Source organism: Rhamphochromis sp. 'chilingali' (assembly GCF_963969265.1).
Source record: "Rhamphochromis sp. 'chilingali' genome assembly, chromosome: 2".
Lineage (NCBI taxonomy): Eukaryota > Metazoa > Chordata > Actinopteri > Cichliformes > Cichlidae > Rhamphochromis > Rhamphochromis sp. 'chilingali'.
The window spans coordinates 25,004,481-25,023,531 of record NC_137930.1 but is presented as its reverse complement, the minus strand read 5'-3'; the positions used below and the strand labels follow the sequence as shown (position 1 = coordinate 25,023,531).

At 41.4% G+C, this 19,051-nt stretch overlaps 1 protein-coding gene across 1 annotated transcript in view; it reads left to right on the top strand.

Moving 5' to 3' along the window:
• Positions 1–16,969, top strand: part of lrrc75bb (leucine rich repeat containing 75Bb) — a 36,130-nt gene extending 19,161 nt beyond the window's left edge. Inside the window, exon 4 of the mRNA XM_080865129.1 lies at positions 16,156–16,969. Coding sequence (XP_080721255.1) covers positions 16,156–16,768 — 613 coding nt within the window. The 3' untranslated portion in view covers positions 16,769–16,969. The remainder of the gene's footprint in view (positions 1–16,155) is intronic.
• The last annotated feature ends 2,082 nt before the right edge of the window (positions 16,970–19,051 follow it).

Here is a 19,051-nt window from a genome sequence, read left to right as displayed (position 1 = left end):
TTAAGTAACAGTTACATTTGAGGAAACATTATGGGGGGAAAAAGAAAAGAAAAACAGTGCTAATCATAATAATACGGCACTCTCCCCGAACAATTAACCCAGATCGAAAGATGGTTTGACAGCTAGAGTTGCCTTCCCGCCCGAGTCTCTTGGTTGCAATGTTTCGAAATAACACTCAACAAAACAACAAGGCAGACACTCCCAGTGTGCTCATTAGCAAGCTCTGTCTCTCTCACAGCTTCGGCTGCAAACATCCACACAGCAGCACTTTACTGTGGCTGTCTCTCTGCTGCTGGATACGATGCTGTCTGAAACATGCAGAAAACGTGGCTGCCTTTGGATTAGATTAAGCATCAGTTTACTTGATTTCAGATGCTTTTCATCACAGCTCAATCTTCTCTTTCTCAATCCCTCACTCCTTTCTTTGGCAATCTTCTCGCCCACCTTTAAGCTCTTCTCTTTCAGTAACCCCCCGACCTTCAGTTCAACCTATTTGAAAATCCCCTTCTTGCATCGATTTTCTCCCTCTCCCCCTTTCCTGTGGGATTTTTTTCTCTCCTCCTTGTGAGAGTCCATTTTGTTCAACAGTTGCCACACCGAGCGGTTCTGCAGTTTGAGTCGAGGCTCTGGGGAAACGCTCTGGGGGAAAGGCCTGTCAGTGAGAGAGAGGGAGAGAGAAAATCTGGAATCAGTGCAAGGTAGCAGATTAAAAGTCACACGCAGCCCCCGCCTGCCCTCCCCTTCTTCCAGACTCACTTTGAATCGATCAACAATTTGATCTTTTTATAAAATGAAAAGGCGATAGCTATTACGTAAGCTGCATTGTACCCTCGCAATCTTATTTTCTCCATTAATTGATAATGAGAACCCATCTGTCGAAGTGTCCCCGTGGCACACGGGAGATTACTTTCATGAAATATATGCAAGTGGTTCCAAATGTTCAACAGATGACATATAAACTATAATTCAAGCTTTATTACAGAGTCTTGTTTTTTTTTTTCTCTAACACTGTAAGTGCAAAGCAAGTGTGTCGCGCATAATATATTATCGAGGCAGTTTCATTCTTACTCTGCAGCTGCTTGTGCCAGCTTTCTACAGTATTGCCAAACATCCAGTGGAGTTTTTAATGTTACCGTAATTGGTATTGAATTTCAGATTAATCAAGCTCATGCTTCATATTGCACTAAAATTGCGCCTCCAGCACATTTTGAAGAGATTGGAATCCAATTGCAGATTGCTATTTCATTACTCATCTTTACTGCAGGGCAATAATTGATGCGATGCTCTGGCAGCAGATATTAGAGGCGTCTTCAGGTAAAATTACTATAGCTCAAGAAGAGCACTCATTCTAATAGGGTAGAGAGAAAACCATCCAAGTATTGGAAAAATATCTGTGGAGCTGTTTTTTTGGTTGTTGTTGTTGTTGTTGGTGTATTTGAGTCAAGATTTAACTGAAGCTCATCTTCAGTTTTGTTCGTCATGCTGTCCAATGCTGAAACCAGGCGCGGCTGTGACAGCTGTTTTGAGCAGGTGGGAACAGCTGCGGATGAGTGTTGATAACCCAAGTCCTGATATTTGACCCAGACCTCACACTGCTCAAACTAAACTGCTTTTCCACCCACATTTCACACTGTGAAGGATGTCCAGATGCCAGTTTCATCACTTTCATTTTGGCTTCAAGTTTTAACAACTGACATCTTCCAAGGTCTTGTTCGTCTGTAAGTACTCACGCTTTCATAGTGATGTAGCAGTGATTTAGATGTGTTTAGTGTGTTATGAAATAGTCAGAAAGAAAGCATCTGGAAACATCTGATAACATTTAACATCTGAGATCACTTTACTGTTGCACAACTCAAATATTTTGTAATAACACAAATTTACAACAAAGATTAAAAATGCCACGTGTTCATCGGGAATTTCAGTGGAAACCAGCAGAGTAAAGGGAAAAGAAACAAGAGGCAGATATCTATAATCTTGAGCTTCTGTCATGTATGAAGTATTCATGGCTGGACCATCGGTTATGCTTTGTTTTGCTCATTTTCAGCCTGATTTCTGGTCATACCTCAACTGAAGTCCAATCACAACATGTGAAATGTGCACCTGTCTTCCAGCACATACCGAGCAGCCTACTGGATCATAGACAGTATGGGACTATATTTTAATGAGTTGTTAGTTGGCTGTTTTTGCATAAACAATTTCGACATAAACATTAGATCTCAACTCAAGAAACAAGTACACTAATAGCCATGATCTGCCTAAATCTTGCATCTACTGCACAAAGCTCACAAATGTGTCATTCTCCTTTCTACCAGAGTTGAAATGCCCTTCCTACTTTAACAAGATCACCTTTTCCGTGCCTTTGCTCATAGGCTGCACTTGCACAAGTGGCACTTCATGTCATGTTGTCACTTCGGAATCACACCTCTGCAGCACTAACGAGTGAAAAGCCATCCAGGCATCTTCACTATACAACTAATTTTGGTTGAGTAGTGAAAATTCTCTAGACATCTCTTTAACAGTTTGGATGCCCATGACCACTTTTACAGCTTCAGCCCCGAATCTGTGACAGCTTTTCACTAATCACAAGGGAAAAAAGCTCAGTGGGATTTTCTAACTAGCTTTTTTCTGCTCTCCTCAGCCTCATTTGCTCTAATCTTTAAAGAACTCCCGTCTTCCTCGTTTCCTTGCTGTTATTTCGAGAATTCCCCTTTTGCACAATCCTTCCAGAGCCACAGCAATATTTGACTCAGAGCTTACCTCAAGACAACATTTACACTGATGTGGTTTTAAAAAATGTCTGTCTTTAATTTATCTTTCTGGGAAAGTCAGACCAGATGGGATATTTATGGTGTTTTTAAGGTGAAGTTCTGAAAGGACACCATGATGGAAGCAGAGCTACTCTAAGTGTTAATTTTAAGAAACGCAATAACAAAACGCTGCTTTGACTCATTGGCTTTAAAAAGGCTGAAATACACCACTCAGATCAAATAGACAGCAGTGAGAAATGCACAGTGAGGCGCTCATAAATTAAACCAGACAGTGATGAGAAGAACAAAGGCACATGAGGACACATTCAAGTTATTTCTATTTATTATTATCTTAAATGTTTAACTTAACTCAAAATTTCAAGTTGTTTTTCAATTTTGATTTAATTATTCAGAAGTCGAATCTGTAAGTCAACATTTTCAGCTAATAAATCGATATTTTGGCTTAAGAATGGTGAGAAATCTTTTTTAATGGCAGAGACTTCCTTAACACACATCCTGTGAGATACAGGGAAAAGAGGGGGAAACTGCTAACATGAGCAAAGGCAAAGAAATAAAGAAATTTCAGTAATCTTAAACACACTGACCATGAAAGTTTCTTGGCTCCCTGACGATGTATTCTACTCACTTTCATGTCATGATGTCCTGACTTTACCTCTGCTGCTGTGATAATTTGCTGGGAACACCAAGTGGGTCTCAACTTGGAAGTGATGTAACTCAAATATGCACCAGGGGATGGAATAATAATGCTTACCGACATTGGATGGCGTGGGAAACGTTAACACCGAAAAGAGAAAGCAAATAAAAGCAAAGAAAGCTGGATCTGTTCACTTCAGCCCAACTGTGACAATGAGAAACTTGTTTTAATTGTGGACAGGACTTTAGTTACCGGCCAGGTTTTTTAAACACTGCAGGAGGAAGTTCTTGGTCTTTGTGCACAAGGTCTGTCAGACTGTCAGAGTTCTTATTTATATATTCATACTTTGTGGTATCCAGTGTTAAGGAAAGATATATCAAAAATGTATGCAAACATAATCTGTTTGAAAATAAGTGAATGAGAGGGAGATGGGTGGAAATGCAAACTGGGGCCAATCATCCAAAGCAAGAGAAGAGCATGCGGGCAGGGTGGAGCGGTTGAAGACAAGTGTCGGATTTCATGTGTGACAGAAAGAGTGAGAGAGAAGGTTAACAAGATGGTAGTGAGACCTAGTCTATTGTTTGGAGACAGTGGCACTGACAAAAAGACTGGAGGTCGAGCTGGCGATGGCAGAATTGAAGATGCTCAGGCTGTCATTGGGAGTGAGCATGATGGATAGGATTACAAATGAGTATATGAGAGGGACAGCTCAGGTTGAGCAGTTTGGAGACAAAGTCAAATATTCAAGAGTGAGATGCTTTGGTCGCATGCAGAGGAGGGATAGTGGATATATTGAACAAAGGATGTTGAAGAATGAGCTGCCAGGCAAGAGGAAAAAGGGAAGATCTCATAGGAGGTTCATGGATGTAATGAAAGACATCCAGAGTCTTGGCGTGACAGGAAAGTATGCTAGGGTGAGATGTGGTGACCCCTAAAAAAAGAAACCAAAACAACACGATGATGTAAACACGATCTGTGGAGACAATCAAACAACAGTGTTACTTTAAGCTTTGTTAAAGTTTTTACGTCTGTATAAGGAAATACAACACAATGTCAACCGAGCAAGGCAAACTGGTCCTCAGCTCACATCCTTGGCCTTTCCGTGAAGGGAAACTGAAGAAGCTGACTGGAAACATGTGAACATATGTTTCATGCAGTGTAATGGTGTTATAGCGACAGTATAGCACTACACATTTCAACCCTGCTTTCTGGTTGAAACGTTGCCTTTCTCAACACAATACACAGGACACTGTTTGTATAGTAGTAGCAGCAGCTATACTAGTAATCCAATCATGTGTGTGTACTAAGTGGTGCAAATACACGGAAGAAAAAGCCTTTAAAGGTGTGTCGTTGATGGGACAGCACCCGATTAGGCATTTAGTCCCAGACAGTTCCTCTAACTCAGGTCTGAAAGCACCTTTTGGTTACTTTCTGACTTTAGCTGTTGTGCTTCCTTGACCTATTAAAACCATGAAACTGTGGACAGACATTTTTTTGTTCTTCTTTAAGCCATCAACAGTTGAAACTTACATCTGTCCAACACTTTAGCGTAGAGCTAAATATTAAGCTGTTACCAATAATGTGCACATCTGCTGCTGGTAAAATTAACTATCTAGTTCTTCTTTAATGTTTTTACTGTACTTGTGACATCTGCAAACTAAGTTTTGTGTCATCTGCCTTTAAAGCATGCGTGACCTATTTGTCTGGAGCCAAATTACCCCCCTGAAGTGTACTCTGGCAGTCCAAACAGGCTCTGACACAGCGTGCCTGACCTCTGACTACGCCTCAAGGTCAACGCATAACTGAGGAGGGGAAAGAGTTTGTGGGAAAATATGAACTACAGATGTCTGTTTTTTGTAAAATGTGACCGTCCCTGTTTTTATTTCCCTTCGGCGATGGAGTACTCTACTTGAATGCACGCCACATTCAGTCTCCTCGATCTCCTGTCTCTCTGACCTCCACTTTTAATACAGCCTTAAAGATCCATCCACCATCCTTGTCCATGAATAATTGAGGGCTTCCCGTGGAGATCCTGCAGAGTGAGGCGGAGGGAGGAGGAGGCGCTCAGTGACTTCAGGGCACGGGGTGACAATTAAATAATTAGAATGATTAAATGTGTTGATCTTTGAACTGAAGATCGCTGGTGTAGTTCGTTTAACTGAAATAAAATCCTCTTTATGCATTTCAAGAGCTTCTTTCTGATGGTTTCTCCTCTCCTAACCGTTCATGTTTTTAACTGTGAATCAGAGATAAGGCTGCTTCACTAAAACATAAATAAGGATTGTTGTGTTTTTGATGATCTGCGGGGTCTCCTTCCTTGAAGGCTGACACAGATCACTCCACACGATCAAGCCCCCGGGCCTGTGTTTGGAGCCCTGCATTTTAATGCTGGTTTCATAACTGCGCCGTGACACGGTGTAGCAGAGACAGGCACACTCCTCCATGATATACAGTTATGTAATGCAAACTGTTTCTATGTGTTCTGTCGCAGCGCTCTTTCCTCCCAATCATCTAATTTGTCACATGAAATCAAATCATGGGTGAATTTATAGCTCACCCGAGAAGCACGTGTTGCTTCTGCCACACTGCGCAGTTGAATTGTGGTACATCCTGTACCGAGAGGTGTAAGTATCATCGGCACAAAGGCAACGATATGCTTTTGGTTTGAATTTACATGTCATTAGAAGAGATCCGCGTCATTGCGTCGCTGGGCCGTTTGTGTTATTTTTGGTGTAAAATGAACATAACAGGGCGTTAATGTTAGTGGTATTTACATGGGAGTCAAAGACATTTGGTTTCTTTTGCGCTGTACTGTACATTACTTACATTTTTTGGTGGGAAATTTTTTTTTTTATGAGAAAAAATGTCACAGCAGGTTGTGCAGTCTGACGTGTTTTCCACATCGATGTGTGAAGAGACCTCTGAGAGTTGTGTGATGGAGTAGCTTATAGTTGTGGTTTATAGAAACTCGACAGACCCTGGAGTCTTTTTTGTTCCTGTTTTTCTTTGTGCTAATTAAAACTCCACCTTCAGACTCGTACGAAAGGCGGATGGTGACTAATGGCGCTGCATCTTTAAGGGTGGGACTGTAAGTTGGAGACTGTTCGACCTGTGTTTTCCATGATTTGTGTCTTTCGGTGAGATGAGACAAAAAAACAAAACAAAAAATAGCGAGAGCTTTTCTCATTTTAAGGGCACACGCTGTCACTTCTTTCTCAGTCAACACCGACGTTTCCCCGAAACTTCGAATTCAAAGTTTCCAAGAACCAAGTGAATGATTTGAGATGTCAAAACACTGCACAGCCTCAAGCTGCTGCATTGACAGTGTACAATAGAGGCAGCCTTAATCAGCCCATCCGCTAAATGTTTCACTGAAATTTAATCCAAATCCAAATGAGCTTTGAGGCTATTTTTTCCTTCCCAGAAAATGTGCCATTATCCCCATGAAACTGGAGGACTCTGGATGGTGTATGTAATCACCACTTTCATGTTTCCTAGTGCATTTTCTGCAGGAACCGTAGTATCAGTATGACAGTTGCATAGTTGTGCAAATTCAACTCCATTTTTAGAGTCGCTGTAAAGAATCCTCATTAACACGGGCCAAAGTAGCCTGAGGCGTAAGAGTGACACATAGCCGATGCTATAACTGAGTCAAGCTCCACAAGCTGGTGGAGAAAATGTTGAGCCTGCAGTCAAAAGGCCTGAAGTGACATCTGCAGAGAACTGAAGGATCGGCCCTTTAGCAGCTCACTTTTCAGCGATGAGTTTGTACAGTACATTGGACCCTTGTAAGGCCCTCCCTGACTGAGACAGACTACCACGCATGTATTATACAAATGCCCGGAGGCAAAACAGTTCAGATCGATCTGAGGTATAAACAAGTCAAGACCAAAGCGTTGATGAAGCAGACATTGATCTGGTCGTGCCACGGGTCTGTGGTACAGCATCCACATCCAGTGTTTCTTAAGTGCTTTTATTTTATTGCCCTGAAATGAATCTGGTGTATCTCTGCATGCTCAGCGGGAAAAAATTCAAATCAAATTTGTAGTTCAGAGAAGTTTCTCCTCACAGCTGAGATACTGCTCGTTATTCTCTCTGATGTGATCACGGACATGCTGAACTTGGTCAGAGCTGTGCAAATGGACCACAGACCTTTTCTAATAACATGTTCTAATGAGACAGATTATATAATATAAATGATTTATTAATGGGTTATAATTTGTAATAAAGTATTCAGCTTTCATGCTTTTAAGAGACTGGAGAGAATATGGATAATGCCACCATCAAATCACCCACAAACTTCAGCTGTATGGCCCACACAGACATATCTGCTTAATAATGCTTCAAACCAAGAAATTAATATATTTCATAACAGAGACTGGAGACTTCTTGGATGGGCTGTTAGTGTAATCGATTGCACAGCAAGACCTTATTTGTCAAAAGAAAATTAAATAAAATAACGCTATGAAAACACTACTCAGAGGTGCTGTTAGAGGATTATAGAGGTTAGGGTTATAGGTTAGGGTAAGAGTTTTTTATAATTAAAGAAAAAAGTGAGAAAAGTAAGAATTATCACATTAAAATTATGAGGGGGGAAAAAGTCAGAAATCTACAGTGGCCCCAAGAGGTCAAATATACTGTAATTTAAGAAGACGCTTGTAAATTAACAATAAAAATTGCTGCAAAAGCACACAAAACACAATGGAAATTGAATAAAAACACAATAGAAAAAAGAAAACATCTGAGGGACCGGAACAAACTTAAGAGAAGCAGAGAATTCTTCAGTGTTGTGAGGGAGAAAAGGGGTAGTGTGTGTTTAAATCGCATAATTCATACAAAACCAGCGCATGTTTGCTATTAGCAGTAAAATGTTAGCTTGTCATTTCTACCGTCTCCACAAAAACACTTCCATTGTGTTTTGTGAGTTTTGCTTTGTTTTGGAGGGGTTTTTTATAGATTTTTTTTGTTCTGTTTTATTTGAGGTCAGAATTTTGACTTTCGCCTCAGAATTATAATTTTTTTCATCATTGTGAAAAAATAAAAACCCAAATTCTGTGATTAAAGTCAGAATTTCTCACTTGAGGAAGTTACTTGGAAACAAAACTCCCTTTTAACAGGAATAAAAATGCAGTAGAAACAGGCTCAGGGAGGGGCAGCCATCTGCCGTGACCAGTTGGGGGTCATTTTAATAACTTATAATGACAGTGAGGCATATTTAATATCATACATCTCATTATTGTTAGCAAGCTTTTTTAATTTTAAAAAATAACTGCTTAACAGTAATAGTTCTTTACAGAAACTATATGCAACTGCATGAGTGAAAAGATGAATCGAGATGTCAGCCATGCAGTTAGCATCTCAAGAAACAGATTAATGATTTTTCCCAGGTTCTCCGCTTTCCTCCCACAGTACAAAGACATGCATGTGAGGTTAACTGGTCAGTCTAAATTGGCCGTAGGTGTGAATATAAGCATTGTCTTTCTCTTTACGTTTGCCCTGTGATGGACCCGTGACCTATGCAAGAATACCCCGCCTCTCATTCTATGCCCAGATAGGGTTGGCTCTAGCTCCCCAGGATAAAAAGAGATCCATGTAGTCCACGAGTCATGAAGTCTGCAGATAAGATTTTCCCCACATTTCTCACCCTATCAGCTCTTTTTAAATGTGTTCATCTCCTCAGCCTTCCATCTCTGCCTGGTTCAGTGGTGAGAAAGTGTTTGGTTGCATTCAAGCAAAAATTGATTAGTACATTGGTGAAGGAGGGAAGCTGCAGACTAATGATGGGCACTTAACTTTTTGAGACAGCTAGACTGAGTGGAGACTAACGGGGAACAGAAAATGAGTGTGAATGCAGAAATCAATGGACCTGCTACGACCGAGCCTTAATGGAGAGGCTTTAATGCTGTCTGGGGATGTATAGAACAAAATTACAACTCCTACATGTATCTGGTAAATGTTTCAGTGAAAATGGGAAAAAAGCCAAAGTTGTATATTTTACATCTGGAAATAAAAGTTGCAAATTGAATATGAATATTTTTCTATTCATTTTTGTTTAAAAAAAAAAAAAAAAAAAAATCAGCTGTTATGTATTCAAAAGGCACAGAAGTCGCCGGGCAGCCTAGACTGAATAAATCTCTGTCTCAACAGCAGCAGATTGTGCAATAGATCAAGCCACTGTAGGTTTTTTAATCAGCGCTAACTCCATTGCAGTCTGAAACACGCTGAATCACTCGTGTAGCTCCTAAACCGAATTCTCAAAAATGTTTCATTAAGTCATGATTCTTTCAATTTGTTCTGACCCTTTTTGTGCACTCCACTCTCTTTGCCTGCACTCATTTTTAACGTCACAAACCCCAGATGTTTTAGTCTCCACCTCTGGGGTTTACATAACTACAAATCAACAAGGACCCTGGTTCAGTGGATAAAAGTTAACAACATCCCAGAGGAAAGACGGCATATGAAAAGCAATTAGACAGCCTGTGTGAACCCACATTTAAGCAGCCAATAGTTTGACACATGAGACTCAGCCATTATTGGATTCCTGCGCTGTTGTATCAGTTGCTCCTGAAGATGTCAATAGATGGATTTTCCTCAGTTATTTGCTTTTAAATTGGTCCCGAAGCTGGGGACGCTCTCGTTCACATCATATTTATGGGGACGTGCTAGCCTTTGAAGTTGTTTGTGACTGAGCTGGTCCAAGAGGAAACGCACCACTGCCTACAAGTGTGCAACCACATCAGAAAGAGCAAAATAAGACATTTTGTTGTTTATGTTGTTATCATTTTCATGCTGATGGACAGTTGCATACACTGTGGCTTTAGAAATCCTACTTATACCCCCTGGGCCTGCAGCTAACTAAGGAGCCCGTGGGTGGAACTGAGCTCACGGAGCTGGGAGGAAGCACATTTTGGGGGATGGGGGGGGTCTTTACTCTGTCTCATTAAAATCATATTAGAGCCCCACCTCCCCGTGCACCACCTACTCAGTTGCAGCACCTACTGTGCCTGTCTCATGAAATAGCTCTTTCTACATGAATGCAAAGGCACCACAGGTGAGAGGGAAAGGTTCTAGCAGAAGGAGGAAAACCTCCTATAAATAAGTCAGAGAGAACAATAGTCACTTAGATGACAGTAAAGAGCAGAAGCTGCACAGTGGAACAGAAAACCTGTGGTTGATTAACCCAAGAAGACTTCTCCTGCTTTTTAAGTTGCTTCTTAGCAATGTGCAAACCTCATTCATCATTTTCTGTTTTCTGTATTATTAAACTGAGAAAAAATTATTGAATAGTAATTTAATTGTTAACATATAAGAGATCACAGAATTTGCCGAGAAACTAACGTCAAATATGAGGAGCGATCCCCAAACTAGGTGTAACAGGGGGACAATGAGAACGAATCAGAGGGGGACCATGGAAAATTAAAAAAATATATATTACAAATTAAGCAATGAAAATTAGCATAGAAGACTTTGGACAGTTTTCAGGCTCCTGTGCTGTGTCACATGCACTGGTACAGGTAGAACATAAAAATTACATGAAAAGTAGCACTGAAAAAAAAACCTTTGTTTAACTGAATCTCTGCAAATTAGCTTCTTGAAGGTCAGACATACTTGCACATCAATTGCCCTGGTTAGGATTGTATGTTGTTATTATGTTAGGTTCACTAACGTTCACTGTTATCAGCCAATCACATGGCAGCAACTCAAGGCATGCAGACGAGATCAAAATAACCTGCTGAAGTTCAAACCAAACATCAAAATGGAGAAGAAAGATGAATATCACTTTGAATGCTGCAAGACTGCTGGTGCCAGACGGGCCAGTTTGAGTATTTTAGAAACTGCTGATTCTGGATTTTTCACACACAGCCATCAGTTTACAGAAAATGCATTAAAAAGGCGAAAATATCTTGTGAGCAGCAGGTCTCATGGTGAAAATGCTTTGTTGATGCCAGAGGTAAGAGATGAATGTCAAGACTCCTTTGAGCTAATAGGAAGGCTAAAAAAACATTACAACCAGGGTATGCAGAAGAGCATCTCTGAACACACAGCATATTGAACCTGCAGCAGCAGAAGACCACAATCGGTGCCACTCTTGTCAGCAAAACTTTTGTATGGGCTGAACAAGAAGATTGGTGTTGCCAGGTCTGATGACTCTCAATTTCTGCTGTGATTTCCAGATGATAGGGTTAAAATAAAATAAAAAACATGACAGCATGGATGTGTTGTAGTACAACCCCAACCTTTTTTGCACCACGGACCAGTTTATGCCCGACAATATTTTCACATGTTGCGGAATAATACAACAAAATAAAACCAGTACCGGTACCAGAAAAAAGAAGATTTATTTATAAGACACGGGAAAAGACCCAGGGAAACCAAGTTAACGATAAAAACAATTAAAAAAATAATGTTAAAAACCCTGAGAACCATCAATTTCACACCCGAGCCTCAACTCTCGCAGCCCAGAGCAAACAACTCGCGGACCGACACCAGTCTGTGGCCCGGGGGTTGGGTACCGCTGTTGTGGTATAATGATGTGGCTATATTTTCTTTCTTAGCATTGTTTAAATGTCACAGCTTACCTGAGTATTGTCCGTGACTATGCCCGTCCTTTTATGACCACAGTGTTGTGATGACCGTCTTCTGATTGCTGCTTCCACCACAATAACTCGCTGTGTCATTATCTCAAACTGGTTTCTTGAACATGGCATTGAGCCACTGTAATCAAATGACACAGTCAGCAGACATCAATCCAGTTGAGCATTTTACCCTCAGCAGTACAAGACTGATGGGGTATTGTCATCACCCCGCCGGGTGGGCGGCCAGGCAAGTGGCGTGCACACCTACGTTTGTGAATGCGATAACTCGAGGAAGAGGAGAGGTAGGCGTTTAAAATCAATAGCATAAGTGTATCTACTAAAAATATTGGACGAGTTCGAGTCTGACCTCAAGGTCAGAGGTCATGTTTTCTGAAAATCTTGTGAATGCGATAACTGGAGAACGAGGCGATGTAGGACTTTGAAATTTATACCATGCATGTATCTACTAGGAGGCTGCAGTGTAGCGCTGGCAGCTGCCAGTATTTTTAGGATGTGATGGAACAGGAGATTCACTTTGTGGATGTCCCCTATAATACATAACCCAAAAATACGGTTTTCATTCTCATATGAAAACTGTTCTAGGTCTTTTAATCTGTTAATTATTAGAGGTTTAGGTGTACCTGGTGCGTGCAATTCAATAACCTTTTGAAGGGAGCCATTCAAAAATGAGAGAATGAAGGGGTGAATATGTTTGCTTCAGCAGATCAGATTTAGAACAGGAGAGACTGTGAGGCTGTGAACAAAACAAACCGAAGAGGCCAAGAAAATAGAAAAGAGCAAGAAAGTGAGAGGCAGTGAGCAGGAGTGAGGATATGAGGGAGGGAGAGATGAATTATAGCCTACTCCTCAAATCAATAATCTTGCGAATCGCAGCCCCGGTGTGCTACAGATCTTCTTCTTTCCCTTAACCGAGCAGAGAGGGTGACAGATGTAAAGAGCACAGCCTGCCAATTTATGAGGCTCCCAGACAGACCAGAGAGCAGAGAGAGATGTAGGGATAATCCTTTATGCTGGCCTAGATCGTTCCTGTCTACATCGCCTTCAACTGGTGCAGAACGCTGCCGCTCGCCTGTTGACCGGTTCAAAAAAAAGAGACCACATCACTCCGGTTCTCTGCTCTCTCCACTGGCTCCCAGTTGCCTTTAGGATTGATTTTAAAATCTTATTGCTGGCTTTTAAGGTTTTAAATGGCACTGCACCTTCTTACCTGTCAGAACTCCTTAGTACTTATCGCCCCAGGAGATCTTTGAGGTCAGCCGACCTGATGCTTTTAGATGTTCCCAGGTATAAATTAAAGACAAAGGGAGAGAGGGCGTTTGCTGTGGCTGCACCCAGACTGTGGAACAGTTTACCTCCTCACGTCAGACTCTCCAAAAGCCTAGAAACTTTTAAAACCGCTCTTAAAACTCACCTCTTTTCATTGGCTTTTAGAAAGGTTTAATTTATTTGTTTTATATATTTTTATTTTATTTTTATCAGCGAGGTGTTATTACGAAATTGTGTTCTATTGTATTTTTATCTGTATTTACTGTACAGCACTTTGGTCAGCCTTGGTTGTTTTTAAATGTGCTCTATAAATAAACTTGACTTGACTTGACTTGACTTTACTGCGCCTGAGGAGGCAGAGGGGCGAGGAAAAGCAAACAGGACTAAGACAAAAACAGAATGAACCTCTGGTCGCTCAAACAGAGCGTTTTTCTGCTGTTTGTTGATTTTCTTTAACTAATTCTCCATTTGTTTGGCATATCTGTTTCCTCTGACTTCTTCAAAAAAAACAGTGTTCTGCAGCAGGCTCTGTCTACACACTCCTGTACCGCCCTAACATGTATGTTTCCTCCTTTTAGCTCAGCTATCCATATTCAACCAAGTTCTTTTATAAAGCAAATGTTTTGTTGAGCAATTCCATGACAGATCTGGAAGTCTGATAGTTACCGATAGTAGTATTTCACCTTTCACTGTGTTCCTGCTAAATGGAGAGATTCCGTAGTATCCATTCTGTTGTGGCGGGTGTGGTTTGTGGTGACCTGCAGTGGAGACTGACACCTGAGTTTGTTGTTGTTGTGCCGTATGTGTGGCTGGCAGCTGGGAAGCTGCAGCCAGAGTTAAAAGAGCAGCAACCGGGAATAGTGTTACAAAGTGCAAATATGTGGTCGGGTCCGTCCTTACTGCCACAAACTTGTTCTTATAAATGATGCTGTACTTCCTCTTATTCTTATAACATGCAGATTGCATGGGGTCCTAAATCAGGAGATGTAAACACAGAGGGTGCAAGGTGCAAACCACTGGTTACAGTCAAGAACAAGAATGCCAGATTAGACTGCCAGAAAAAAACCTAATAGAGCCTGCACATATATTTGGATGAAACCAAGATGAACTGATGCATACTGCAAACATGTGGAGGTAATGTTGGGCATGTGTGACTGCCAGTGGAACTGGGTCACTAGTTTTTATGGATGATGTAAGTGCTGAGAGAAGAAGCAGTGCTGCAAAACCGATCAGATGGCACTTCCCAGCGCACAGGGATAATGACCCAAAGCAAAGTGCAAAAAAAACCAAGAGTTTCTCAATTCAAAGAAATTGGATATTCTTCAGTGGCCAAGTCTGTAAACTGATCTCAACCTAGTGGGGCAGGTTTTTAAAAAACTGAAGACAAACCTAAAGAAACCCACAAACAAGCAGGAGGAAACCGCGTTTGGTAACATCCACGGGTTCTACACTCCAGGGAGTCAAAGGCATTTCCTCCAACTATCAAAAACATATATTATATATTTAAAATTGTGTTTGTTTGTCCAGTTACTTTGGATAAACATTCTTGAAATGTTAACATTTATAAAAAAAGATTGTAAACAGTTAATGCGAGGCTTTTGTAAAACCCCTTAAATTAAAGCTGAATGTCGGCACTTCAATCACATCTTGACTGCTCTGGTCCAACGTGGCAATCTACAGAAGCAAAACCACAAGAATTGAGTCTTTGTCCAAAAAGTTATGGACCTATCTGCGTAGGAGTTTCCTTTCAGATGGTTTCACCCTAACATCTGTTATCCACAGTTTGACTGACATAGATGGTGACGTGTTGCTTTTATCACTTGTGTGTCTTGCCTTTTCGAGACTGTTTGTATGTGCATCATCGACTCTTTTATCCTCCTGTCTGTTCTACACAATATCCTAACAGCCATTTATCAAATCCTGACAGGGAAAAGTTCAGGGAAGTACATGTATTTGCCTTCTTGCTGACAGTTTGTGGAGAGGAATCATGCATCTCTCAAGTGTATACATTAAATTTAAAGCTAACGCCAGTTTCTGGCTAAATTAACTTAATAGGGAGTCAGTCCAATGGTAATCATCGCCTCTAACGCCCAACTTTACACTGTCTGTATTCTTATAAAGCGTACTGCAAAATGTGGCGCATCCTAATGCTCCTGGCATAAAGACTCAACTGCGAATACTCTCATCTCTAAACTGCATTCATCTCAACTCCAGTGGCTTATTAACCTGTCACTCACAATATTTCAAACACAAGTGGCCCGATTTTCTTTTTTCTAACCCCCAAAAAACCCAAACTTTCCACTGAATCCCTGTTTTCAAAATAATCCGTGTCCCAGGAGTGACGCTACAGTCCCAGATCATAGCAAGGAGACTCATTTGTCAGGGTAACATGTTTACTTTTGCTTTGTTTGCTCGGTTTGCTTAATCACAAATATTTTAATTTTCTTGTCTCTGTGGGGTTTATTTTATGGATTTTTTATTTACTAGTAGAACTGGAGGTGACACAGAGGTGAAAAAAACAGATGACACTCAAAGCTGAAAACACCTGGCGCCTTTCTACGCCGCACATTCAGCACCGGAGACAAAATTTGTTGTTTGAGAGCCTCGGGACGAAACATAAATGCAAATTCTCTTCTGCGTGTTATTGTGGGCTGAACTCAGCCTAATGCTGTTTCTTTTTTTGCAGTCTTTTTTGCAGCAGTGGAACATTTAGAGTCTACATTATGGAGCCCTTAAATCAATAATGTCTGTATCAATAAGTAACACCTACTTGTGTTTGCATAACTAAGCATTTTCTTGCACATTTAATGTCTGCAGCAAATCACCATTTTGTACCTCGGGGACCAAACTTTTGAACATCGTGATAATGATTTGTTTTTCTTTTAAACAGCCTGAAGACCACGCTGAAAAAGAAGCTTTCGGGAGACGTTGTCAACCTGTCGGGAATCCCGCTCTCCGGCCGGGATGTCCACCGCGTGGCCTTCTACCTTCAGAGCAGCAGTGACATGGTGTCCGCCGTAGACCTGAGCTTCACTGAACTGCAGGACGACAGCTTACGCATGCTGCTGCCCTACCTCAGCTGCTTGCCGAAACTCACCATACTTGCTGTTAATGGCAACCGTCTGACAGCGGCCATCCTGAAAGACCTGACAGATGTAATGAAGGAGCCCAAGAAGTTCCCCACGCTGGCCTGGATTGACTTGGGGAACAATGTGGATATCTTCACCATCCCGCAGCCGCTGCTCGTGGCGCTGCGGCGCCGCTTCGGTTTACGCAGCAGCCTCCCCACCATCTACGAGTACAGTGAGGCGCAGGCTTTCGGTAGCTATAACCCGAACATGGAGACCTCTGTGGAGGAGCCTAGTCTGTACGAGGAGGGAGATATAGTAGAAGATGATAGAGAGGAGGAGGAGGAGGAGGAGGACAGACTGGAGCTTCAAGCCTGGGGCTTTGGAGAAGAAAGCATGTCAAAAAATGTGCCGGTGCACTTCTGTGGGAGGTGATCGCCCAGAGCTGCTTTCTTTTTGACTGGCAGCCTTGCATATCCCTCTGTATCACCTTGCTCCTCCTGCGTTAGCCGATGTCAGTGTGGTAGAAGATGCTTACAGTGACCCACACGTTTCTGAAAATAACTTTAAAATAAGTAAATGTGCTGTGTGTCCCTCTGGATGCTCTGACTACTGAAATTAAATGTGAGAATATGTTTGCGGACTGATTTATCCTTCATTTATCCAGGGGAGTCTGAACTGATCCAGCTTCCAGTGCTTCATCTTACTGAAGTTGTGTGCTTGTCCCACTTGGAAGCTGGAGCAGCTGTGGATTAAGTGCCTTCCACGAGGGCACATCAGCAGTAGCTGCTGAGGAAGAGGGGAGTGTTATTAATTCACTTTCTCTAAGCACATCCTTTCTTTTTTCCATTCCTTGCCTGAATATGTCAGGGTCTGATATATATGTAAGTAACTATATATTCTGCACATGTGATGTGACAATAAAAGTGATTTGATTTGATTTGATTTGATTTTATCCTGCATAGGAAACACTTAAGAAACAGGAACATTTAACTTACTTAGAGAAGAAAGAGTATGGAAAGTATAAGCAACAAGTTGACTGTAATGAGTCGTTCATCAGCACTCCTGATCCAAGACTGTACACTGGGTAATTATTCACTAGAGCCAGCTGGAGGCACTATATTAGTGATTCGTTCATAGTTATCCATAAAGTGAGGGGTTTGATTGAAACACAAAGTGATAGAGTAGTCATGAGGAACTGCTGAGGCCACACAGACAGAGTAACAAATATTAAATATTAATTAGATTTTTAGTAATGAATAAGCAGTTATTGTTTTGGGTTGATGAATATTTGGATCAGAGTTGATGAATTTTTGTATGATTATGAACCAGTCCTCCTCTCCCTCCTCCGTCCCACCCAATCCCTAACATCCTGTCACACCAACCCTCTGCAATTACTCCTTCACTACATCTTTGAATCTCTTTTGTGGTTTTCCTCTTTTCCTCCTCCCTGGCAGCTCCATCATTAGCATCCTTTGTCCATTATCTCCACTATCCCTCCTCTGCACATGTCCAAACCGTCTCAGTATTGCCTCTCTAACTTTGTCTCCAAACTATGAGTACCACCATCTCCAAGTCATACACCACCGCAGGTCTCACTACCTTCCTGTAAACTTTCCTTTTGACTCTCGCTGCTATCCTTCTGGCACTCATCATCTCCACCCTGCCTGCACTCTCTTCTTCACATCTCTTGTGCACTACCTCTCTCTTTGGATGGTTACCCCCAGGTGTTTCACCTAATGGCACACTAATATCGTATTTTCCAGCTGGTTCTGTAGGAAGTAATTGTCAGAAGTTCGGGTGGGAGAGCACTGATGAACGACTGATTACATATCGGTTCATTCCTGAGTCATTCCTCTCTTGTTCTAACTAAGCAAGTTTTTTTCTGCCCTTTATTGTAAAATCTTAGAGCTTTTTTGTGATATGTATGTTTTATCTGGAAATAAATTAAAGTAATTCTGTTTTCATTAAATATGATTTCAGTTTTGCTACAGCTGGGACTCTGCATTTCTTCAGGAGTTATTTTTTTTAATCGATCAGTTATGATAAGCTAAAGCATACTGAATGATGCTTCAAGTCCGTGCCGATGTGCCGACAGAAGCCCTGATGCACGCATGGACACATGCTGGCAGGAGCACACAGAGTTTGTGAGCTGCTGATGAACTGGTTACTGCCTCTATCAGGGCTCGTTATGCCCCTTCAGTCAGAGACGGTGTACAGAGGATCTATTTTTTTTCTCAGCAAATAGGACCGTAGCCCCAGATCATTTCGTCCAATGGTGATCATCGAATGATTCCGTTTATGAATCAGACAACAAGAAACGAGAAGGAAACCGCCTATTTTGAAGATGTTCTCACAGTTTTGTAGACTACAAGCAGTTCTGCTTTTTCTTTCCCTTTCTGCTGTTACGCTCCCACGGACAGATCAGATTTTGTTGTGGCATGAGTTTTGTTTGTTTGTTTTTATATATATGGGTGGCTGCCACCCTTTTGTATTGGTTTTAACAAGTGGGCATGACTGTTTACTGTAACACAGCATTTAACCCGCAGACAGATAGCATCTAGGTGTGCACTACATTTCCAAATACATTTCAAATTCTTTTGAATGGGGAGCTTGATGATTTCTTTTAAAAAAAAAACTGCTGTCTGTGAATACAGCTCACACTTTATCCTACCAGTATTAATGTGGTCTGTTCTCTTTCAGTGCTGTTATTCATGA